Source organism: Phytophthora cinnamomi (assembly GCF_018691715.1).
Source record: "Phytophthora cinnamomi strain GKB4 chromosome Unknown Contig27, whole genome shotgun sequence".
Taxonomy (NCBI): domain Eukaryota; phylum Oomycota; class Peronosporomycetes; order Peronosporales; family Peronosporaceae; genus Phytophthora; species Phytophthora cinnamomi.
The window spans coordinates 217,496-242,238 of record NW_027150960.1 but is presented as its reverse complement, the minus strand read 5'-3'; the positions used below and the strand labels follow the sequence as shown (position 1 = coordinate 242,238).

The 24,743-nt window shown below is 51.3% G+C and overlaps 4 protein-coding genes across 4 annotated transcripts; 2 read left to right on the top strand and 2 right to left on the bottom strand.

Annotated features, from left to right (window-relative positions):
- Window positions 1-381: 381 nt before the first annotated feature.
- On the top strand, window positions 382-7,383 carry IUM83_03896 (putative ubiquitin-specific protease; the record flags this gene model as incomplete). Its single annotated transcript, XM_067927929.1, has 3 exons — window positions 382-584; window positions 6,827-6,890; window positions 6,979-7,383. The coding sequence occupies 3 exons, from the start codon at window positions 382-384 to the stop codon at window positions 7,381-7,383; spliced, it is 672 nt and encodes a 223-aa protein (XP_067793675.1).
- A 6,039-nt stretch (window positions 7,384-13,422) lies between these two features.
- On the bottom strand, window positions 13,423-14,243 carry IUM83_03895 (Replication protein A 70 kDa DNA-binding subunit; the record flags this gene model as incomplete). The annotated part of the gene is made up of 2 exons (XM_067927928.1): window positions 13,423-13,444; window positions 13,507-14,243. 2 exons carry the CDS (start codon window positions 14,241-14,243, stop codon window positions 13,423-13,425), a joined length of 759 nt encoding a protein of 252 aa, XP_067793674.1.
- A 4,095-nt stretch (window positions 14,244-18,338) lies between these two features.
- On the bottom strand, window positions 18,339-18,704 carry IUM83_03894 (putative lectin; the record flags this gene model as incomplete). The annotated part of the gene is made up of 2 exons (XM_067927927.1): window positions 18,339-18,384; window positions 18,475-18,704. 2 exons carry the CDS (start codon window positions 18,702-18,704, stop codon window positions 18,339-18,341), a joined length of 276 nt encoding a protein of 91 aa, XP_067793673.1.
- A 3,531-nt stretch (window positions 18,705-22,235) lies between these two features.
- IUM83_03893 (necrosis inducing-like protein NPP1 type) lies at window positions 22,236-24,656 on the top strand (the record flags this gene model as incomplete). Its single annotated transcript, XM_067927926.1, has 3 exons — window positions 22,236-22,436; window positions 22,517-22,862; window positions 24,352-24,656. The coding sequence occupies 3 exons, from the start codon at window positions 22,236-22,238 to the stop codon at window positions 24,654-24,656; spliced, it is 852 nt and encodes a 283-aa protein (XP_067793672.1).
- Between the last annotated feature and the right edge of the window lie 87 nt (window positions 24,657-24,743).

Sequence of the window (24,743 nt, the reverse complement as noted above, 5' to 3'; positions counted from 1 at the left end):
GAGCGGGCCCCCAAGCTGAACGCGACCAACGTGGCGTTCGTGCTCATTGCAGTCGTGTGGCTCCGGCGGCAAGATGAACGCGGCGCCGCCTGCTGGCGCCAGGCACGGCAAAATGGGGCGAACAAATGAAAAGGAGTCGGGCGACGGCGGCGTGGTGCTGCGATGCAAGCTGGCACTGCTCATGAGTCATGATCATGACGGTCAAAACGCAATCCGATCCCGCACGCACGTCTCTGGCGGGGTACTGAGGTGACGCACCGAGACGATAACAACGACGGCGAAGCGATTGCGGTACGTGCAAGCTCGCAGGTGACATCTCGCTCTCTTGGGAGTTTCCGCCGGGGTTGGCGACTTCAACTCCGCCTGCTCAGAGCGCAGTGTATGCCACCGCTGCTGGTGAGCACCAACGTGGCCGTCGACAAGTTGCTGAGCCTGCGCGTGCTGCTGGTGCACCCGGAGCTGCACTGCGCGGGGCTCGTGCGCCTAACGCAGCTGACGTTCCAGGGCCTGAAGCGCGCCAAGCGCTGGGACGCGCTGCTCGCCGTGTCCACGCAGCTGCTGGACGCCATGCCGCGTACGTCAAGGTGCTGCTCAAGAACACGCAGGCCAATCTCCTCCACGGTGGCCTTCTCCACGGCGCCGGGTTTTCCTGCACGCGCGCCTTCACAGCAGGCACAGTATTCACCAGTGGTGAATCACCACTACTCCTGCGATCCCTTGGTGCTTGTTACGAAGCAGGCGCATGGTCCTCATTAGACGAGCGGCGAACGATTTAGTTCTATGATACGACGGATGCAACTCAAAATACTCTTGTATGTCTGTGCATCTAGCCATAACTAGCCTTTTCGTGATCAGATCTCGTAGTGTGTAGTAATAGCGATGGTCTCGTTGGGCAAATGAACCCGACATCGCGTGTGCGCATGAAAGTGGACGGAGACTCGTTCGATGGGACCCTGCTACGCGGAGCCGCGCAAGGCCAGTGACAACACTCGTGGCCGGAAATGTAGGCGCGAGAGCAAGTTTTAGTGTTTCGATGCGCTGCTTTCGTGTTGCGGGGCCCTGGTGATCCTGTTGCAGACTCTTGTCGGCTGTGCTTTTGTTACTTTTGTTGCTTTTATTGCCGCCTGGCGCGCAGTACCGAGACTTAGCTGTTACAGCTCTGAATGTCAGAAATTTTTTGAGTGCCAGCATTTGTCATTTGGGCAGAATTTGGAAACATTTCTGGAATATTGTCATTTCCCCCAGAGCGCACTTCGTATAAAGTGCGGTAAACACCACAAGGATAGCGCTACTCAGAACAAATAGCCTCGCACCTGTACCACGAAAGCCCAACGCGGCACCCGCTAGTGTAAGAAACGATACAGCGAACAACAAACACGATTCGTTATTACAGAAGCATCCTGGCTAATAGTATAGATGGGCAGGTGCTTGAGAGTCTACCTTGCCAGAGTTATCCTAGCCACGCAGCCGGAGAAGAAATGTACCTGAAGCAACAGGTAAAGTACGCGAGGCTGTAGACCGGTAAGGTAAAGTACTTCTACGGGATGGAACCTTGAACAATTTTCAGTGAGCAATTCGGGGAGCCAATCAGATCCAATCACTACACTTGGTTTTGTATTTCACATTGTTTTCAGTACTTTCGTTAGTTATTGGCGTATTTTCAGCTCCTTACTTTGTATTTTATGTCTTTGATTTGATTTGGTTTGATTGCGGTTTAGACGGCCAACTACGCCCGAAACCGCGCTCGGCGCAGCCTACGGGTATACCCGCGGTGGTAGCCCAGCAAAGGAAATATGCAAACTATGCAACACAACTACCCTACCCGTGACACGTGACGAATTCCGTCCCGACGTCACAGTTCACGGGAGGTTGTTGTCATCGTTCTTGTCCTTCACACTTCTTCCCATGTCATGATCTCAGGCCGTGCTTTCGTACGCAGCTCAGTCTTTGCCGCCCATGCCGCGACCACCTCCACCATAGCTCTCGTTCGCATCTCCGATAGTGCCTCCGCGCGCAACTGGGCCAACTTCTTCGCCACTCCTCCTGTTGCGGCCTCCTCTCCGGACTTTGCCGCTACGAGCATTCCAGCTCAAGTCGCAAAGTCCTACTTTGAATTTTATGTGACTGGCATGCACATTCTCGATCATTCGCGACAGAGATTTCGCGCCTATTTAATATGGAGGATGCCATTCAGTGATGCCGGTTTTATCTAGTAAACATAGTCGAGTCTACATACCAAGTCATTCGTTTTTCAAGTACGAGTAAAAGTGCGCCTGTCAGGGTTCATAGTAAGTAGCACATAGTGCTCGGCGCTTTTACAATAGTCTCAAGAATCATTGGAGAAGAGCAAAGAATAAGTGTTGAACAGTAGTCAATTCCCGAGACAATTCATTTTTTTTTGCCAGAGCACGGCTATTGTAGCACGCGTGCCTGGGGCTACAATGATATGATTGCGTAATACCTCCCGATCATCAAAAGATACCATGTAAATTACGAGTCCCACTCGCCACCAACTTCAAATATCAGCGCGGGTGCTCATCGACGCTGGCCGAGCACGGGTGCTGACGATTTCGCCCCATTATCTAATGCAATTATAGTAGATAATGGCGCGAATTCGTCAGTGCCGGCGGCTCGCCTTGAGGCCCTATGGAAGGCTCCACCGCTGTCCGCGAGGCCTTGGGGGATACCCAAGATGAGCGAACAGGTGCTAACTGCGGACTGAGAGGCTTTACATAGCTACTGGTACGAGCGTTGTCCTCCAACGCTTGCCAACGCTATCGTGGCGGTTTAGCTACCATAGCGCGAATCCTTTCAACCGTTATTGAAATTGGCATGGGCATCTCTCTTGGTTTCGTTATTGAAATAGACATGTGTATTTCACTTGAGTTTAGTATAGCAATTGTTAACTTGGTGTCAAATCGACGGACGCAATGGCTTCCACCCACTTGGCTGTATTCTTCACAATCCAATATTCAGCGAGAGAAGAAATCGAGCAATCGTGGTTACATCGCGCCGCGTGCCACAGTCTAGCCATCCAGACAAGAACGTAGCAGGGCATGATCGAGGCAACACGCCGACAGTCGTAGGAAGCGGAGATGTAGGACATCAAGGCGGAGTGCAGCGGGGTTGCCGTAGATTTGCGTCAGAGGAGAACGGGTTAGACTCACCGAGTCTTAGCTAAGGATAACGGTCGTTCTCATACCAGAACGACGTGCGAGTTCGTACACCCAACGGACTCCAAGAGACAACACAAGCCTCTTTGACTACGAATCCCAAACTGAATCATTTCTCTTTGACTTGGTGTAAATGTATGACGCTCACTATCTAGCATAGTGAGCCCTAGGCTCATGAATATTCATTGGATGTAAAACCACATACTGATGTTCCTACCAGAGTTCGCAAATGGCGATTTTCGGGTTACCCGCCCCGCTCGATCGCACTCCTTAGTTCACCTTGGGTACCCGAGCTTTATCCGGCCCATTATATACAAACAGAGCTATTCAAAACAAAATGTGCAGCATATTGTGAGTTCATCTTTACTCTCAGTCGATGAGATCGCTATTAGATCTCACTACGAGAATATCATATAGCATTAATGGATGGAGGGAATTCAGCGATTTATACATTTCCGTTCCCACAGTGGAGAACTTTCTTTCCGATACGGCGCTTGACTCCGGAATACACAGTACCGCCCTTGCCACCATCGCAAACTTCGGATATGCTGGTTTACCTGTTGAGTTCCACCATTGCAATATGTCGAGGCTCATGTATTTGTTGAACCCCTCTTGCTCATCAAGGTTTACACATGCTGCATTTTCGTCAGCGCTCTCGTCCGAAGAGTACAAGACTACACCACCCACGACGAATGAAGCGGAACTTGTTTTCTTCTTTTTGTGCGAGCGAGTACGGTCGGCACACGGTTTAGTAGATGGTACGGTTGCACGAGTCTGTGCCTTCATCAGATCAACCAATTTATCTTTACCTTTCGTGATATCCGCCGACGCAACGCCAACTTTCTCTAAGCGCCATTTCTGACGTGGATCTATCAGAGCTGTCATACAGTGACGCAACTCTAGCGACCGGGTGGGTACTGAATTCAGCTTCATCAACTTCTTGGTTGTCAATAAATTCTGTCTGTCAAGGAGGATGACTTTGACGTTCTGAGGGTCATCAATTCCGAATGGCCCTCCGCGTACCACTCGATGTTTTTATCAATCCAAATCCGCTTGAGTTGAGGTTCGAGGTGGCTAATGGTGTTATAAACTACCAAGTCGAGAGTGGCGCTTTCTATTTCTCAAGTTTTTGCGTCGCCTCTCAAAACGGCCGAAGGAATCTGATGAGTTCCCCCAGCTGAGCTTTGTCAATGCAGTTGATCATAACTATTTTTCCCGTGCTCCCAACAAAGCAGTAACGCCATCAACAGAATCCAAAATACGTACCACAATAACCAAGTGCGAATTCTTCCAAATCGTTGTATTTTCTTGTTTGAGCGTCTTGGTATTTGTATCTGAAGCTTGATCTTTTCGAAGTACCCAACCAGAGCTTTGCGTCGGTCGATGAGTTGGAAAACCTCAGGAGCTTCGTCGTAGTAACGATAAAATGGCGTCGAGACGACTCCACGTTGCCTGGCTGTTGTCTTGCTTAGAATGGTGATTATTACCAAGGTGATTTTGTGGTTTGCGCATGGAAGACACGTATATACGGATGGAAGTCCACCAGCTCCACCGAGATTGGAGCCACAATCTGTCACCGCCGTACAACGGGAAGTGTCGTGGATCCCAAAATCCAATAACGATTATGTAAACACGGCTAAAAGGAACCTGGCTGTGTGAGAGACCCCATCTACATCTTTAACTTGCAGCGTACGAGTATACAGTTTATACTCCGTTGTAAGATAGTCTAGTGTCACGGACATGAACGACCTGCTCTTGATTGAATCCGTCTACAAATCGGTGGTAAACCCAACAGAGGAATCACTGAAATGATTATCACATATTGCCCGCAGCTTCCTGTGGCTTACAACCATGTTGGATTGAAGATTATTTCGTACTGTGTTGGGGACGGGTAGAACCTTGTGAATGTCACACGGATGCTTCGACCGTAGTTCAATGTCGTAAAGCACAGCTGCGAACTCCTTGAATCCTTCACCGGATATAATGTTGAATGGCCGCAAGTCCGTACAACACATACGGCCAGTCGCCTTAATGACTCGATTCGTAGCAGTTCTCGACAGCTTTTTCGATCCAGAAATTCCCGTACTTGCTGGGACACGCGTGCTACGCTTCATGCGCTCGTTTAATGTTTTGTACGATGTTTGGATATGTAAGCAAGTATCTTCCCGCATGTGTTGCATGAGACAAAACGATTGCTGAGATCCATGAACAGAAAACCCTTCTTCTTTTCATATATGTGACGAAACTGTGTCCAGCACGGCGCCTTCGTGTTACTACCGTCTCGCAGAGTAAATATCGAATTTTCAGAATGCTGTTGGAGGACGATATCGAGCCCCTACTTCAAGTGCTTCAGATCCGACATGCGAGGAAGACTAGATAGTCTTGCAACGTTGACGATAGCCTCCTCATTGCCCTCCGATGCCTGGATACCCCGGGATCCTCGCCCTCCGTGGTGTCTGGGTTTGGCGATGCCAGCATTCGCCTCGCCCAGCAGCAGTAGCGCCGTGATGAAGAGCAGGTGCTCGTCCGACAGTGCACGGGTTGGTAGCACTGAAAGCACCGGTACTCTCCCTGCGTCTCGTACAAGCGCTGTCATTTCTTTGGATAAAAATAATACGGAGAAGCGGGCTATATCTATAACAAAGGCAAGCTTTTATACTGTATACACATTACAGATAGACTCGGGTATCCCCGCACCCACCCGAAATAATTTCTAGTACCCGAACCCTACCCGAAGTTCGGGTATATCCGGTCGGGTAAGCATTTTACCTGGGTTCGGGTACCCGATTGCGAGCTCTGGATCCTACTGATTTAGGTTAAGATTTGGACCCCACAAATTCACACTATGTAACCTTCGGATAACACGGAGTCTCGGAATCAAGAAAACGAATCGGAAAATGTAGAGCCCATGTTTGAACACTATGTTTTATACATGCTTTGAACCATGTTTGGCCATGTTTGTTATTACAAATTTCTTGCGGCTTTAAATTTCATTTTGCCAGCCACACATTCCTACCACGCGTCGCGAGAGCACTGACCCCCACCCACCGCTTGCGCACCGACGAAAAAGACCCCCCCCCCCCCCGCACTTGCCCCCCTCCTACCTGTGGCGAAAGGTAATGTACGGTGCGTGCTCCCCCTGCGCTACGTCCAGTTGTGAGCAGCCCTCACGCACACTTTGTGTTCTTGTATGAAGTAGCTCGTGATTCTGGCACTACTGAGCAGCTTGGGCGTTACCGACGACGGTCTGTGGGTCCACTCAGCTGATCTGTGGCTAAGGTACTGCAACTAACATGTCTCCTCCCCACTGAATGTGGTACAAGAAGATGTCACACGCGGTTTGCGCTGGTATTTTGTGTAGATCGTGATTCTGGCGCGCTTCCCCCCTCCTCCCCATTCTCACCCAGTTGGGCACCCCCCCCCCCCCTTCGTTTGCGCCCACGGTATGCAGATCGGTTGATTTGCTATTAACTATCGCCTGTATCGATACCTTATATTATGTGTGTGCGGGTTGCTCGTTGCTGTAGATTGTGGCAGTGGTTTCCTCCCCCCCCCCCCCACTGTAAGCGCACATGTAGTACTCAGCAATAACTTCAAAGTGTCATGAGCATTAATCAAGACATCGCTAACATATGTATATCTACTTGTTGCAGCTTGTTGTTGATCAAACAGCGCCCTGGGTCCGCGCACTTTGAGAAGTTCGGGTTGTCAGTGAAGGTGTGTGGTAATATGAAGTGATCCATGATTCTCACATGTTTGACCATGCTGTTGGCTGTGTTTGTCCATGTTTGGTTTTGTGATGCAGCAAAACGGTCCCACAAAAAAGACAGCGCCGACACTCAAAGTGATAGATATCACAGCAAGTTCCAGCAGTAGCAGCGATGATGAAAATGAGAAGAACGAGAACCAAGACGACTCTGCATCAGTGCGTGAAAGCGATGAAGAAGTATTCCCCAACGCACAAGATACAGGGGCTATACATGCAGATGTTGATGAAACAAATGAAAAAGAAGCTGCTATTGAAGAAGATGAGAGTGAAGCCAACGACGACGATCAGAGTACGTCGCCTGGAGATGGCAATTGTGATTCAAGCGAATACGGCAGTGAGCAAGCATCTGTGTCGTGCCAGGGCAGTCGAAAACGGATCCTGGCTGTTTGTGGCGACGAAAGCTACTACGTACCACCGTTGAAAACGTACCACCGATCATGAGAAGCGTTTGAAAAGTATTTGCGAAAGTATCAGCGCGATACACTTACAGTTCTCGCAATTCGCGAGACGCAAAATGTGAAATTACGCAACGGTCACATTGCTCGTATGAAAACTCACGTCGGGAAGCTTCTCACGAAGTTGCCGCTTGTACCTGAAAATTTAGACCCTTATCAGAGGGTGTACATCAGTACACATGGATGGAAAACACGCATCCGATCCAAAGGACTGCGCCCAGCGCATAACGCGAACGGTGTTGGATGCGAGATGCATTTCAGAGCTCAGTGGGTGAATAGACCCAGTGGAAACTGGAGAATTGGGGTGAAAAAGCGTTTTACGGTCGCTGCCATCCTGTTTCGGAAGAAGTTCACAGGAAGTACCCTTCCGTGCGTCAAGTCCCGACCGACTCTCTGATCAAGAAAGACGCGGAGCTCGTGGTTGCTAGCGGTAGTAAAGCGAATTCTATTTACGACCACATTCGTGCAAACTCGCCTCATTACGTTAGTTGGGGGACATCTATAACATGATCGCGAAAGATCACGCAGTCTGGTGCGTGTTCCGTTGTGAGCTTCTAAATTAGTGTTCGGGAGTCAAGCTAATATACATGCAATGCTGTTTCAGGTGCTACGTTCAGCGGTGAGGACCAAGTTGCAGAGTTGTTGGTGAACTCTAAGCTTGAAGCTCCTGGAAACGTATGTTCTGTCAATGAGAATGCAAGTGGGAGCACCGCGGTCTTTACCATTTGTTCGCAGCACATGCGAAAACTATACAAACGCTTTCCTGAGATTCTGTTGGTTGACTCTACTAGGTAAATGTTTTGGTGATGCTTACATCACTCACATGTTTCCGTGTTTTGACCATGAACTTTATGTTTTGTCCATGTTTTGACTACATGTCCAGGTACAGCTACCAGTTGTGTACACTGATGATCGTGTACCAATTTGGGAATGGTTGGGCAGTGTAACACTTGGTTATCGACCGAAATGCAGACTGGAACATGATCAAAGTGGTGGAGTAATTTCAGGCTGCAAATGGCTGGGAGAAAACTGTGGTGATCATGGTGGACAAAGACCTACACGAGGTTGAAGTCCTTCGCAGTACGTATCCCGAAGTTCGCATTTTATTGTTTCACGCCAGCGCAGTGTAATTAGAGATGACAAGAAGTACGGAACCTACGCTAGCGACGTTTTGAAGCAGGTGGACTTTGCGTGTCCAGCATGGTGTATTCCAAGTCGAGTGACGAGTTTCAGCATCACGCGGATGACACTAAGATGCTTGTATGTCGTGATGGTCGCACCACCTTGTGAAGCTACTTTGACGCTAATTGGGCTGCATCAAAGGAAATGTGGGTAACGCTGTACCGCATGAATCTCCCATATTTCCGCAATAACACAAATAATCGACTAGAGACTTTATTTGGAAAGCTCAAAGCTGACCTACACAGCTCAATGTCCATGAAGCAATGCCTAGAGACTGTCATTCGCTACCAGCGCAGAAAGGAAGACGAGTTCATGACACAGAGAAATATCCATTTCGACGAAGAGATGAATCAATTTGTCGGAATAACAAGTGAGTGGCTGGCCAACATTGTCATGACGCAGTACAAATTTGTAGTTAACCCGGATGCGATAAGAAGTTATACCGTTGTCGACGAAGATCTATATGTCGCATTGCGTTGGGATGGCAGGACACACCGCGTTGACAAGTTCAACTGGATGTGCAAGTGCGAGTTTTCAGTGACAATGAAGCTACCATGCAGACACGCAATGCCCTACCGCAAACACATTGCTAGCCTGCTCATAGTGTCATACCCGTCGATCCCAGCCCGGTATGTGCTGGTTCTGTTTGTCCATGTTCGCCCATGCTTCCGTAGATGTTGCTAACATGGACCCACGTTGTTCACGTTTCATCCACGTTTTACTATGCTTGCGGATTGATAGATGGCTACATGTTGGCACATTGGATGAGGAGCTCACTGCTGTTGAGCTTCCACTGCGTATTAGCACCGGAGGTGACGAGGTTAAGCGTAAGAAACAGATGACGTAACAGGATAAGTACAAGAGTGCCCAGGATGTATTCAGTCGCATCACCTCCGAAATCACTGATCTACCAGATGACAAATTTAATTGCGCACTCAAAAATCTAGAGAAATGGTGGGAAAATTTGCGCCAAGGTAATATTTGCATGCCTGACATTGTGGAAGTTGACACAGACAGCTCGATTGTCGCGACAAAGGTCGCGATCAACGATCGAGAGAATGAGGAAAAAGATGCGCAAGTGCATATTGGTTCTGACCCTGTTGAACGTTCAAAGAAAAAGATAAGTATAAAGGAGTTCAAGAAAAGAACGTGCCAAGGGCGACCCCGCAAAACCAGAGCTGCTGCAGCAGCACAGGTCAGCCAAGAGCGAAGAAACGACAACAAGGGCACCAAGCTACGGAACGCATTGCGCGGAGATGACGTAGTGGATGCAGAAGAATTTCACAAGGATCGATAACCCCTCTGATCGAGTTGTCGTCTTTCCTCAATACGTTTGAAGTGCGACACCACAAACATACAAAGAAACCAATTTTAGTGGAGAAGCGTGTGATTACTGCAAGTGTTGTACCCTACCGGCTTCCTGAGTCTATAGTTCAAGAAGGCCTCCGTCTTATTGAGCGCGAGATACCGTTTGGAGATGCTATGGACCTGTGCTCCCCTCCCGAGGCAAGCACCGAGTGCTGAGTGCTTACCACTCAAGACGTAGGTGATTTTACTCACCGGGAATTGATGGCAATGCTGTATAGTTGGAGCATGTTTAAAGCATGCAGAGATGGTATGTCGTGTTACTCCTGACTAATGAGCGATGCTGATGAGCACGTCAAAGATGAAGGTGCTGCTGCGCTGGCTAAACGGATTATTGAGTCTTGTCCAAATGAGCGACTCCAAGGGTTTGGAGACGGATTTCATCTGGACCGGACGCATCTTTATTGCGCCCGGGAGAAAACCTGGTACCACGACAACTTGATCAATGCATTTGCAATGACACTTGCGGCGAAGTATCAGAACAACGCTACAATTGAAAGAGGCAAGCGTATCCCACCGCGTACACTGAGTCTGTTAGCAGGTGCTGACAAAGACATGGTCGTCAAGCCGCTCAACATCAACGGGAGTCACTGGACATGTCTCGTAGTAGACCGGCCAAGGGGGACGATCTATTGCTACGACAGTTTTGGCAAGTGGGCGAACCAGAATCTACTGGTAGAGCCGGCGAATGAACTCTCGGAGAAGAGCCTACCACAACCGCACACCATCACGCCTGTGCACAGCCCCATCCAGAAGGACAGCGACAACTGTGGGCTGTTCATCATCTTATTCTTTTGGTGGCGTCTGGATAAAGCGGCAGGCAATGACTACTCACCAACGGGACTACTACGTCGACGCTGGGATTTTATTCGTGTCGAGGCGAACTTTAGCGATACAAGCAATGACAATGTCAGCATAGACGAATAAGCAAGTAACTGCTAAGCATGCAATACATGTTCTGCATCATTTTGTGTGACTGTCATGTTTTCCATGTTGTGTCGTGGAGCTGCCATGATTCTTGGGATGTATACATAACAGAGAGTAGTAGAGATTCATGCCAAATTGGAGGGGGGTTACCGCCACCGACAACTCCATACGTCGTTCAGTCTTCAATTTTCATCTCGTTCTGTCAGCATGTTTTGGACATGTCGAAACACAGCCAAAACATGGACAGCATAAATTACCACCCCGGTAAATTATTCGTAATATATTTTGGCAAACATGGATAATTGATTCACCTAAGCCTATTTGAAAACATGGGCTATCGGCCCCGTTTTCGCTTTGGCTGGCCCTACCGAAGGGATGGTCCAGGGTGGGAACGAGTTTGTGTTGTTAATGAAGATGAAGACGTTCGCATTGATCAGCCATTCCACCAGCTCGAGATGTCCACCGAATCCATCGCGTCCGTCATACATTCTCCCTGCTTGTTGTCATGCTACTACTTGACGATGTCAAAGTTTACGTTTTAAGGTGAGGTACATTACAGTCATTAGACCAGCTAACGACCAAGAAAATGCCCGTGCATCTGTTGCTTACAGATCAACAAGCGGGTTGCTGTCTACGCTAGTGGAGTGGCAGCAGATGCACACCGACTAAGGCATGCCCATGACTGTGTTGGAGGCCCAGCTGAAGTCCTCCCTATCCTGACTGTTGTTCATCCAGTGTTCTGCGTCCGCTTGGAGGAACGCGACCACTTGTGTTCAATGGTTCGGCAGGCGACTCAGGTCTTCCCCCATCGCCTGCTTACTCTGTTTTGTGTCAATGGCTATGTTGGCAAGCCCGTCCGCTGTCTTGTTGTAATGACGTAGGTGATGTGACCAGGAGGCCACCATGAGATGGTCAGCCAGCAATCGGCACTGTCCATAGAGTCCTTGGAGGTGGCGAGATTTCGGCACACACCGCTTTCGCAGTTGAGTCATAATTAGGTTGCTATCTCCCACTATGTGCAGCCGCAGCATGCTCTTACGCATAGCGTACCGCAAACCAGTGAGCAGTGCGCGATATTTAGCACCATTATTCGTTGTCTGGGACGCATAGGAGATACTAGCCAGCCACAAAACAGTAGGCTGGAGCGTCGTCCCGCCAAGTCCCAGGATTACCGACCCAGCTCTACCAGGTCCTGGGTTGCCGCGAGAACCAGCAATGTGTGCTGTGTGTCTAGGGTCGGGCGAGGCAGGTGCGCCAATCCCGGGGAGGGCGAGGTCAGCGCAAGATGGCATAACCGCGCGGCCGCAGCGTGATGTAGATGAGTCGTCATAGAAGTGCTAATGACTCGAATGGTAAGGTAAGTAGAGCGAAGGCGTCCGTGTAAGCCTGCAGCCGCCCGTTCCGCAGAGGAATCCTCGAGAGGGTCTCGATGTAGACAACGTCTCCTCCATATCATTTTCAACGTAGTCACCACACCAAGGCTCCAGCACATGTTCAGTAGCGCAAAAATATGCCTCCGGATGGCATCTCCCGTTGCTTCTGTATCGTGGCGGTGCAAATCATCTAACAGCAGCCACATTCCATGGGGAACGCTTTTGATTTGTAGCCCAAAAGTAGCCGACGTCCTGTGATCTGAAGGCAGCAGTCCTATCTCTTCCCATGGAGCGTAAAACACCATCCAGAGAGAAGATGCTCCTATGCATGACCAGAATGTGTGGCAAGTATCCACGTCCAGCTGCATACATTCCGCCACCGGGCATCCAGCCAGTTTACGCGTGGAGTCCCAGCGAGTGAATGCTTGTAGTTTCAGGCGGTACAAAATCTGTTCACCCCAGCCTGTAGCGCCGGTGATGCTACGGATGTCCTTCCAAGAAAGTTGTGCGAGGGCTTGGACGATCTGTGCGTGACCGCGCTGCCAAGCAGCGCCTCGACCAGCGAAATGGCGCATGTCCGAGAGAGGCCGGTGCAGCCCACGCGAAGAGGTGGCGTATCTCCGCATAAGGTAGCCACTCAAGGCAAGGCTGGCCAGTCTGGCTGCGCATGGTTTGGCGTGGCAACGCGGCCTCTCCTCCATCCAGCGCAATCAAGTTCAGCTCGCATCGGTCATCAGTCCATTTGAGGTCGACCGGAAGTACAGTATCGACCAAAGCGTAAAGTTCCAACACTGCGGTCTCGTGCTGAGAAGACGGTTGTGGTAATCCAGCACGATGCACCATCCCAGCACTCATCTTCCACAGAGTTACCTCCGGTCGGAAGCCTCGATGATGTCGAAGTGGTTGTTATTGGCTGCCGCATCCGTGGCGGCAGCGATGACACTCTCTGCGGTGTTCTCGTGCAGCCACTTGACCGTGTCCAAATGCCCGTTGATCGCTACATGATCAACCGGGGTGGGAGAATTATCCCATTATTGGTGTAAGCGTTTCCCGCGGTGGTCGTGCAGCCACGTGACACCATCTACACCTTTTCAACTTCAAAGTGGCAAACTCCAAGTTCAAAACGTCAAAATGTAAGTTCAAAACGACACAAAATAAAAAAGATCCGACGCCACACTTTATATTGCGTTACCTTTTGGCCTACAGGCATGTCATTCAGCTGTATAGCATCTGGTTGGAACTTGATGGTATGCAGCGCGCACCTGTGGCAACGACCCGGGGTAATAGCTTCTTCCAATAGCAGGTCCGCTGCCAGCAGCAAATACTGCTCCCGGTGCTCCTTGATGGTGCGATGCGGAGGGACTTCGAGGATAGCTTGGCGATGGCGGGCCAAAAATCGCTTGACCATCGCCTTGAAGGTAGAGAAGCAATTCTCGATCGGGTTTAATATGGGCGAGTATGGCCCTAGGCGCAGCAGCTTGGCCTCCGAGAACGCCTCCTCCTTGAAGACGTCATCGACGTTGGCATGACAGGGGGCGTTATCCGCAACAATAACGACGTCATCAAGCGGGGTCGTGAGGGAGATGTGACGAAGAAGGCGCCGCATGAACTCATTGCATTTATCGGAGGTGAACGAGCCAAAGCGCCTCTCTGAGTACGCGAGGCCGTTCTCAGAGATGCACGCAATCACGTGAATGTTGGAACCCTTACTTGCCGTGTTCTTGTCGACCGCGCGCTTGCCTTTTAGGCTCCGGCCGCGGCGACGAGAACACCACCGTTTGAAGTTAGTCTCATCAACATAGAAAATAGTCTTACGTGCAGCCTTGCAGGCCAGGAGGTTGACGACGTAGTCGCGCCGAAGGAACTGGTTGCGCTCGAGGTTCCGGTAATTGTTGTCACGGTGGGTCTGTTTCACGGTGTACGTTCTGCCGTCGATGTGATGCTTGACCGTCTGGCGCGACACCTTCAACGAAAACCGCCCTTCAAGCGCGTCTACCATCTAGTCGAGCGTCAGGTAGCAGTTCTCATCTAAGAGAGAGATCAAATAGTCGACGTGCGCGTCGTCGATCTTGGCGCTGCGCCTGTCACCGCGTGTCTTTCTTGGAGACGCGGCTCACTCATCGCTCTCCTGCGCAGCAGCGATCCAGCGGTACGCAGTGCGTCGGTTCACGTCGTTGTTGGCAGCAACGCCGAGCCAGTCTTGTCCGGCTCTGGCGGCGCGCAACACGCGCTTGATGGTGGCGTCGTCGTACCGCATTGAGCTTGGTGGCGGAGAGGCTTGGAGTGGTGAGGATATCGTGCTGAAAAATGGGAAATGAGTTGGAGGGACGCAAACAAAACGTTGGTGTTGCTGCTGTCCAGTAGATTTGGCGCGAGTTCTTGCCGCTAAGAAAAACCTTATTAAATTATACCCCTTCATAATTGCTCACACAATATTATCAGCTTTATCTGTGTGTGTCGTTTTGAACTTACATTTTGACGTATTGAACTTTTAATTTGCCGCTTTGAAGTTGAAAAGGTGTAGATGACCAGCGCCCACAACAGCAATGAACACCGGTCCGAACAGCCCTTGACAATGTTCGTGTATACCGAGCGGACGACGCCCAAGTGTCCGTTGTGCGCAGCCATGCAGTCTCCGTCCTTGATGCTGCATCGATCGATGTAATTTCCTATCAGTCAACTCATCACAACGATGTGCCTGCCCCATCAAGATCAAAATTCACCCCAGACGCATCAAGGTCGTCCTAGTCTAAACTTCCCACAAACACTACTGCTATACTTCTCGCCTTCCTTTACTGTTGGATGGTACCACAACGTGCTATCGCATTCTTCTCCGTACCTACTCAAACAATTTCGATACAACTCGACGCTCGAATTGGGTGGGGCCGGAGATTCTACTCCTCTCCATGAATTCCCAGCAGCAACAGCCTCTGAAGGAATTTCGGAGAGCTTTTGCGAACGCATCTTCTTGACCGTCTTGGTAAAGGCAACGCACGATGTCGAAATGGCCATTTCGAACAGCACGTTCCAATGCGTCGGCTGTATCGCCTACATACCGATGTGCCAGTAACCATTGAAATGTCTCCACATGACCTGCGTTTGCAGTGGTTCTCATGGCTGCGGCAGTGCACCCCTCCACCCTGTATTCGTGTAACCAGCGCAGGATGTTTAAGTGGTTGTTCACGGCGGCGAAATCCATTGCATCAGTGGTGCAGCCTTCACTTCTGTGGAAATGCAGCCACTTCACGATAGCTAGGTGTCCATTAGCAGCAGCGTTGTCTATCGCCTTAGTCGTGCACCCCTCGGTCCGATTCGTATGTAGCCACTTTACGACATCGAGGTGGCCATTGCTGGCTGCTCCGTCCATCGCTCTGGGCGTGCATCCTTCGCCACGATGATCGTGGAGCCAAATAACGACTTCAAGATGTCCGGACCGGGCAGCATGATCCATAGCGTCGGCCGAGCAAGACTCTGCTGCATTCTGGTGGAGCCACCGAACGACTTCAAGGTGGCCATTTGCAGCGGCTCCAATCATCGCAAATGTGGTGGCCCTCTGGGTTGTATTTTCATGTAGCCATTTGACGACATCCAGGAACCCGTTTGTAGCCGCAATGTCGGTGGCATTGTCCGCGAAACCAGCCAGAATTGGAGTTTCGTGCTCGCACAGCCACCTCACAAGGTTGAGATGACCTCCTTCAGCCGCAGCTCTAAGAACACGCTCGGAGTAACCCTTGACCTTGTTTGTTCGGAGCAGACGTACGATCTCGAAATGGCCCTTTCGCGCAGCTTCGAGGTCACTTCCGTTCACGAAACACGCATCTCGATCATAGCGCAGCAACCAATCGATCATGTCAAGACGTCCATTGGCCGCTGGTCCGTCCAGATTGATCGCAAGAGGTTTATCGGTGCTCAAACCAATTGGTTCCGTCGCCAAGATCCACTTTACCACATCGAAATGACACTGCTGTATTGCCTTGTCAAGACCATGCCAAGGGTTGGCAATCGTGGAAAGACTGCAGACCCACTGAAGCGATGGAAGGTCACCGTTGCCCGCTGCAATGATAACCCAGTATTTCACCGCAGATGCGAGTTCCGGCCGCGTTTTCTCGTACAGCCACTTGGCGACTTCCAAGTGTTGTTCTCGGATCCCGTCATCGACAAAGCAATCCGACCAGTCCGTGTGGACCTTGTGACTATCAAGCCACTGTAAGATCTCCAACCGGCCAAGCCGAATAGCCTGGTGAACTACCGATCGCCATACTCGGTATCCCTCAAAGTGTTGCGCTAGCCCCTGCACCAGCTCCAGATTCCCGTTGCGGACGGAATACAGCAACCCTTCATTGAACTGCCACTGTCGATAGCCGCTGCTGGTGCGTGGACTGGTGATACCGTGGAACGGGTCGACTACGCCAAACTCCAAGAGACGACGAAACAGGTGCGGCAAATTGGCGCGACTAGCGCTGACGAGGGTCCAGCGCACGGAGCAGTCGACAAACTCATTGATCGACTCAGCTACATGAGGCAGGTGAAGCACGACTGGGCCCAACTGGCACACGACGCGGACGGACGTCAACAGCGGTTTGCTCGAAGTGTGCTCCATGTTGGACTTGTCTTCTTGATCGATATCTGTGACTGGTCGTTCTGGAGTACCCTTTCATTCCTTGAATTTGGGCTTCCTACATGGGTTGAATGTGGCTTTCTTCATGGGTTCAATATGGGCTTCAACCTGGTTCTACATGGGTTGAATTTGGGCTTCAACTTGGCTCTACTGTAAGTTACAGTCTGTAACCATTTAGCTAAATGCAGGCAAAATCTGCAAGTTCTGCACGGTAGTGTTGATCTAACAACTAAGAGCTGAGACTGGAAGATTTATCCTAGTACCTTTGGCACAATAGAAAAAAATCGGAGGGAAGCACGTGAGCACCCGCCGTGCATATCGTCGCAGTTTCAGCCAAAGTACTGAACTACAAACAAACCCCTGCTTTGAAACAATACAGATTTGTCATGGACGCAGAGTGAGCCACCGCAGTGTACTCAGTAGACCAAGACACGCTCCGCAAAGCTGAGCTTAATCACGGCAGGATCATACGAGTACGGCCATTCCACAAAATCCCAGCAGCGGTGCTGGCATCTCCTTAACGCGTCTACGACATCGTACTTCGGATGTCGTTGGAATATCCACAATGCGACATTGAAACGACTGTCGAGCACAGCCGATACCATGGCAGCGGTAGTGCATCCCTCGTGACGATAGCAGTGCAGTCATTGAACGATTTCGAGGTGCCCTCGTTCTGCCGCACGGTCTATAGCTACCGTAGTGCATCCTCCAGTCCTGTGGGCGTCCAGCCATTGCACAACTTTGAGGTGGTTATTCTCTGCTGCTGCGTCAAATGCGCGGGCAGTGCACCCTTCACTTCGGTGGACGTGAAGTCATTCCAGGACGCCCAAGAGTCCGTTCTCAGCGGCCTGATCCGTCGCTGTGGTTGTATAGCCCTCAACCCGATTGGCTTGGAGCCAATTACTACTGTAGTAATCACATCGAGGTTGCCATCAGCTGCAGCCTTGTCCATTGCGCCGGTAGTGCAACCTTCGGGTCGTTTTGCGTCGAGCCACTTTACCGCCTCAAGGTGTCCATTTCCTGCTGCGAGGTCCATTGCGTCCGGCGACAGTTTTCCTTTCCTGTTTGCATGGAGCCACTTGACTAGCTGGAGGTTTCCATTTTGTGCCGCGGAGTCCATGGCGATATTTGTGCAACCAATAGGGAGGTGCTTGTGCAGCCACTGCACCATAGCGAAATGGTTGTTCCGTGCACCGCCATCCATCGCAGAGGTAGTAAACTCTTGGGAGGCGTTTTCATGAGGCCACTTTACGATATCAAGGAATCCGTTTCGCGCAGCTAGATCGATCGTCTGCCAAAGAAAATATCCCTCCGGTCGTTGTTCATACAAGAACTTTACAATCTCAAGATACCCTCCTGCAACTGCAGAAAAGAAACCTCGGTCAAGACAGCACTCCACGCCATGCATTTACTACATGCCGTGATGAATGAACTATTCATAGTGTTTTCGTTTCAGTTTTTACGAACTGGACTTGGCTACAGATCTGTGGCCTCATGGAAGGGAGCTTGGCCGGTGGCCCAGCTACAACGAAAGTAAACAGGTGCAGGGAGCTGGCATGTTACAGTCGATGCCGGTCAGGAACGCTGACGTTGTCGCCTTGGCACTTAGTACCGTTTCTTCTGGCAGAGCTTGACATTCTGGCCGTCGTCGGACCAGCGGCACTCGTAGCTCGTGTCCGCGCAGCACGTGCTGCCCGTCCAGTTCTGGCCGTCGCATTGGGACTCGTTGGTGATCGTGCACCCGCCCTTGGAGTGGACGCGGAGGTGCACGGAGGCCTGCTCGACAGCGTCGACGGTCGATAGGACTGCGATGGCGATAGCGGTGACGGCGAAGATGTTCATCCCGAGCAGCGAGAGATCTTGGAGCTTGGTTGGGGCCTTGGGATCGCGGAGCAGATTGGAAAGTGAGCGGACGGACAGCGTTTGCCGGCGGTGGAGGGGTCCCTAGAAATCAGGGAGACTCGTTAGACAAAAGGACACATTGGATACCGTGATATCTGGGATCTCCAACCTTCGTCGCCTTGCTTGATTGATTCGCGGCAGGTAGCCAGTCGACCGCCCACGGGGAGATAGACTCTCAATGTTACTTACGAGTACCAGCAGAAGCTAGAACACAAATTGAAGTTGGCAGCGTTCAATTTAAGACGGTCCACTATTCGGGGGGGGCACATGACACGAGCGACATTCGTGCAACATGGGTTCTGGTGATCCTATTGCGACTGTCCAGCAGTGAAGGACGGACGGGTCGTCAATGTGCGGTCAGGATTCCTGACTTAGGGCTTCTAAACCCAGACAACGTGGATCGTGAAGCTGCCACATGATGTGTGGCCCACACACTGTGGACCCCACATCATGCCAGACGGACTCACGGAGGTCATCACAGCAACCTGACTAAAAACCTTAATGAGGTTTTTGTTGACGTTTTTTTTTATGACCGATAACGGTGTTGCACTGGATCCGTTTATTACGGTCGGGATCAATAGTGCTGGAACTCGCAGCTTCGCTTGTGAAAACCACTATCCAATTTCTGAAGACCACAACACGTCCGCTGTACTCAAGTCAACCACCATGAAGTTCACGCATTTGGCTCTAATTGCCGCATTCGTGATTGTCGGTACCTCCACCACCGACGACTCCTCCGGCTCCTCCAGTTGCGCCGAATCTGAATGTTCCAAGGATTCCGATCTCGTATGTGGAAGCGATGGCATCACCTACTTGAACTCATGTGAGTTCGACAACGGAAACTGCCGCAACGGGCTGACGTTGAAAGTTTTGCACGGCGGAATGTGCCGGAGGGATGAAGGTGGGAGATGGTAAGCTCAAGACGGTCAAGTGCGACATATTTGGGCTCGACAGACACGATTCTAGCGGATTCGATGGTGTCTGACTTATGCTTTCTCCTTCGTGTGACGGCACGCGTGCTACAATCTTCGTGTGCTGGCAAGATAATGAATCGTCTCGGGAATTGACCACTGTTCAACACTTATTCTTTGTTCTTCTCCAACGATCCTTGAGACTATTGTCAAAGCGCCAAGCACAATGTGTTACTATTAAACCCTGCCAGGCGCACTTTTAAACGTACTTAAGAAACGAAATACTTGGCAGACTTGACTAAATTGATCCGATACTGACTGCTAAAGTTGAGCATCTCCGACGTGCTGATGTTTTGCAGGGGAACATAAGACTCACTTATAGGGCTGTCCCGTACAATGTTGACCACATAATTGAGTCCTCACTCCATCTTTTGACCGCTAATACACAAGCACCTCCGGGCATCCTTCCTCCTCCAAGACCTCTCCCTTCAGCACCTTCACGCTGTCCTTCGCTGTTCCATTCCTCTGCTACTCCTTCCTCTAACATTTCCGATCCAAAACCTTAGTGTCCAAACTGTTTTTTTTTTGCGACCAGAAAACTCGCGTTTCTAAACGAGCCGGTGTTTCTAATCATGTTAGAAACCCAAAAACCTCGTTCCCGAAATACTGCTCCTGAAAGTCATTCATCGTCCATGGCATGACGACGCCCACCCCTCATCTACCATAGCATCACCCGCGCGCCCCCACCCCCTCTCTGGACTGCAACGAAGTGGACGAAATCCCCGCGTTAACCTGCGTAAGCGTCGCGTGTCGCAATGGTCTGAGGTGCTGCGACTGCCCCACGTGGTGGAAAAACTCCACGAACTGCTCGACTGGTCTGTCCGCTGGACGTTCACGAAAGTATGCAAGGCCAATTTGCAGTTCTTAGTGCGCCGCACCATCGACAGACAAGAACAGCAGCCCCTGGACAGCGGGTTGTGGTTCCCCGGCGTCCGACATTGGCAGTTTGCGGAAGGGATGCTCAGCGCTGCGTCACTGACACGGAGAAGGGAGGATATGACGCTAGTCGAGCTACTGTCCACGAAATATCAGGGGCGTCACGTGCACTCGACGGTGGTCGCAGAGGCTATGACAAGCGGTAGAACGGAGATCCTGCTGTGACTGGCGACAAACCGGAGCGACGTGTGGTGGACGGATCGAGAGGTGGCGGCTGCGATTCGAGGGGGCCACTTCGACTTGGCCAAGTGGATGAAGAGCAGGGTCTCGACGGCGTCGGCCGTGATGTTGGAGAGGTGGTTGGCTGCCGCTGCTGGGAAAGGGAACCTCGACATGCTCAAGTGGTCTGCAGTCTGTCGACAGTAGTAAACCCGCGGAATGCGGTGCATGATTGAGGCTGTTGGTAACGGATATTTGGAGGTGGTCAAGTGGATTATGAGCCAGCAGGATCGTAGCGAGCGTGACGATTTCGGTGATGATTTATCGGGGACGGATGGAGTTGCCCCCCAGCAGCAAGTTCAGATTCATCTTAATCGCGCAACTAGTGGTGGACATTTCGATGTTCTCGTGTGGTTACTGCGCAATCACCCACAACGATGTCGAGGTAATGGAGCTGACGTCGAAGCTGCGCTCAATGGACGTCTGGATACTGTGCGTATTTTTTTTTACGAAAGCGGTGTGGAGTGTTGTTTTAGGCAAGGTTTCTTTTCTGCAGTTGCAGGAGGGTATCTTGAGATTGTAAAGTTCTTGTATGAACAACGACCGGAGGGATATTTTCTTTGGCAGACGATCGATCTAGCTGCGCGAAACGGATTCCTTGATATCGTAAAGTGGCCTCATGAAAACGCCTCCCAAGAGTTTACTACCTCTGCGATGGATGGCGGTGCACGGAACAACCATTTCGCTATGGTGCAGTGGCTGCACAAGCACCTCCCTATTGGTTGCACAAATATCGCCATGGACTCCGCGGCACAAAATGGAAACCTCCAGCTAGTCAAGTGGCTCCATGCAAACAGGAAAGGAAAACTGTCGCCGGACGCAATGGACCTCGCAGCAGGAAATGGACACCTTGAGGCGGTAAAGTGGCTCGACGCAAAACGACCCGAAGGTTGCACTACCGGCGCAATGGACAAGGCTGCAGCTGATGGCAACCTCGATGTGATTACTACAGTAGTAATTGGCTCCAAGCCAATCGGGTTGAGGGCTATACAACCACAGCGACGGATCAGGCCGCTGAGAACGGACTCTTGGGCGTCCTGGAATGGCTTCACGTCCACCGAAGTGAAGGGTGCACTGCCCACGCATTTGACGCAGCAGCAGAGAATAACCACCTCAAAGTTGTGCAATGGCTGGACACCCACAGGACTGGAGGATGCACTACGGTAGTTATAGACCGTGCGGCAGAACGAGGGCACCTCGAAATCGTTCAATGACTGCACTGCTATCGTCACGAGGGATGCACTACCGCTGCCATGGTATCGGCTGTGCTCGACAGTCGTTTCAATGTCGCATTGTGGATATTCCAACGACATCCGAAGTACGATGTCGTAGACGCGTTAAGGAGATGCCAACACCGCTGCTGGGAGTTTGTGGACCCGCACCCGCCACGGATGCAGAGGCAGCTATCAAGTACAAACCTCAGCTCCTCATCATCGATGAATGCCACCTGTACCCTGCCGTTCAGGCGGACGGCTCGGTGAGCGGTGGCCTCGAGTGGAGCGGCGCCGACGACGGCGACTGCAAGGGATCTGCGTGGGGGTCCCAGGTATACGCGCGCTCCGCCTGGTACAACAACAAGTACGCCATCATGTACGCCTGGTACTTCCCCAAGGCAAGGGCCGCCAGCATGTCCACAAGCTTCACTCGGGCCACCGCCACGAGTGGGAGTTCGCCGTCGTCTGGGTCGACCAGCCCTCGGCCGACCACTCCAACCTCCTAGGCGTCTCCATGTCCTTCGGACCGAGCTTCCACAAGGAGGCGCCCGTGCAGCCGGAGCATGTCGTCGGCTCCAGTATCAAGCTTGACTCGTACTCGACCTACTGGGGAGCCAAGCAGGGCCTTCGTGTCACGACGGACATCGGCACCACGCAAGACCTGATCCAGTGGGAGCAGCTCACCGACGCGGCGCGAGCCTCGCTGACCGAGACCAACTTCGACATCGACGAAGCTGTCGTGCCGGTCGAGATCATAGGTCGGAAAAAAATAGTGCAATACAATAAATAATCAGTTTTTCTATATATATTTATTACTGGACTACACTGACCTCAATACAATATAAAATTGACCCAATTATTGGCAAAAAAATTGTAAAATGTACCCCCACTGGCAAATACCGAAAGTCTAGCCAATAAACCTCCAGTCTATAGGCCAGGGTCACTTGAATGCAGTATCACCGCTGGCGCGACACAGTGTTCGCCCTGGCTACCGGACTATAGAGGCTACTACACATTGCTTCGTCGAGTTTGACCCCGTCCAGGTGTTGTGGCAGAACCATAGGCTCCAGATTTTCGATGCTCCCTGGGGTGGAAGGTGGTGATGTTCCCGTCCGACCACGATGTCCATGATGAATGGCGCCATTATCGCGAGATCCTTCTCATTTTATGGCGCATCCACACAGCCATGCGTCTCCGAACGATATCTATTTCCAACATGTGCGTGCGATCAGCCCACACATTTCCCGTTTGAGCTGCTCGTTTGGCAACCCTACATGCACCTCTATCGCCGATCAACCGAGTTAGTGACGAGATCAGGGCAGTTTTGCGCCGCCTCGGGTTCCCTAAACCTGTTGACGACTAGCAGGAATCGGCTGATCCCGATGGCTACATTTCACGTTGGTGAATGCTGTGAGGGTCGCTCATGCTGGAGCCAGGTCGGACGCGAGACAAGTTGATCCGCGCGCCGTTAGTTGGGACACGACAGACTAAAGGGGGGGGTTACTGTTGAAGTTGCTGTTGTGCATGTCCGACAGCTTTCCCTCCTCCTGTACGACGCGTTGCATATGGGAGTATGCGGTAGGAGAGAAAGAGAACAATGAAAGCATTCTCGTTTTCGTTCCAGTTGAGCTAAGTGACGCAGCCGCTCTTTGCTGTTCGTCTGCAAGGCCACCTACGCAGCAGGACCCAGCCTGCACTCTGCTAGCGATATCTTCCGCAGCAGTGTCTGCTAGGTTATGAACCCAAATAAGGCTTGCGGACAGAACTAAAATGAGCAGCGACCCAAACCAAGTGACGTCGAGTCAAGGAACGCAAAACATGAGCTCGAGTGGACAAGCCCCAAGCTCGAACACGCATGGGCAGCCGACGGCGGTATCGGATCTGTCTGGAGGACAGTCTTCAGTGGTTTCGGCGGTAGTTGCTGGCCAGCCCGCGGCGGCGGTGGGTGAAGTACCTCAGGGGCAGCCTGGTGGACAGCCACGTGCTAATCCTGTGATGCAAATGCACAAACCACTTGGCAGCAGCAAGTCACCCAAGTTTGACGATACCTTTGAAGTTTATCAGATGCGACTTAAGTTGTACTTGGAGCAGAGAGAATTGTGGGGTGTGGTAACTGGTACTGAACTCCGTCACGAGACGGATCCAGTGTTGCAGCGCCAGATGATGAATGTAATCGTCTAGCCATGAAGACAATCATACGTGGTGTGAAGGGTGCTGATGCACAGAATGTGTGGAACTTCGACACAGCGAGAGAAATGTGGGAGGCTTTGACCGCTGAGAAGACGCAGCGAGATTTTTCGTATGCGGTGCACCTGAAGCGCGAGCTGTACACGCACTCGTACACGCACTCGTACACGCCGGGGAAGAAAATGGCGGATTACATTCAAGAGATGAACTCTCTTCGTCAGCGGCTTCGACACATGGGGCCTGGCTTTGAGATCAAAGACAATGAATTATCTCAGTTACTCTTGATGGGAGTTTGTGCGGTGCATCGGGAACTTGCGACAAAGTTTGACTTTTACTACCGGCAGGGTGTGCGCCCAACCTTGTAACAAGTGAAGAATGCGTTGCTGTCTCGTGATGAAATGGAAAAGATGGATACAGACTCAGCTGCGAATAGTGGAGCACCGAATGGCGGC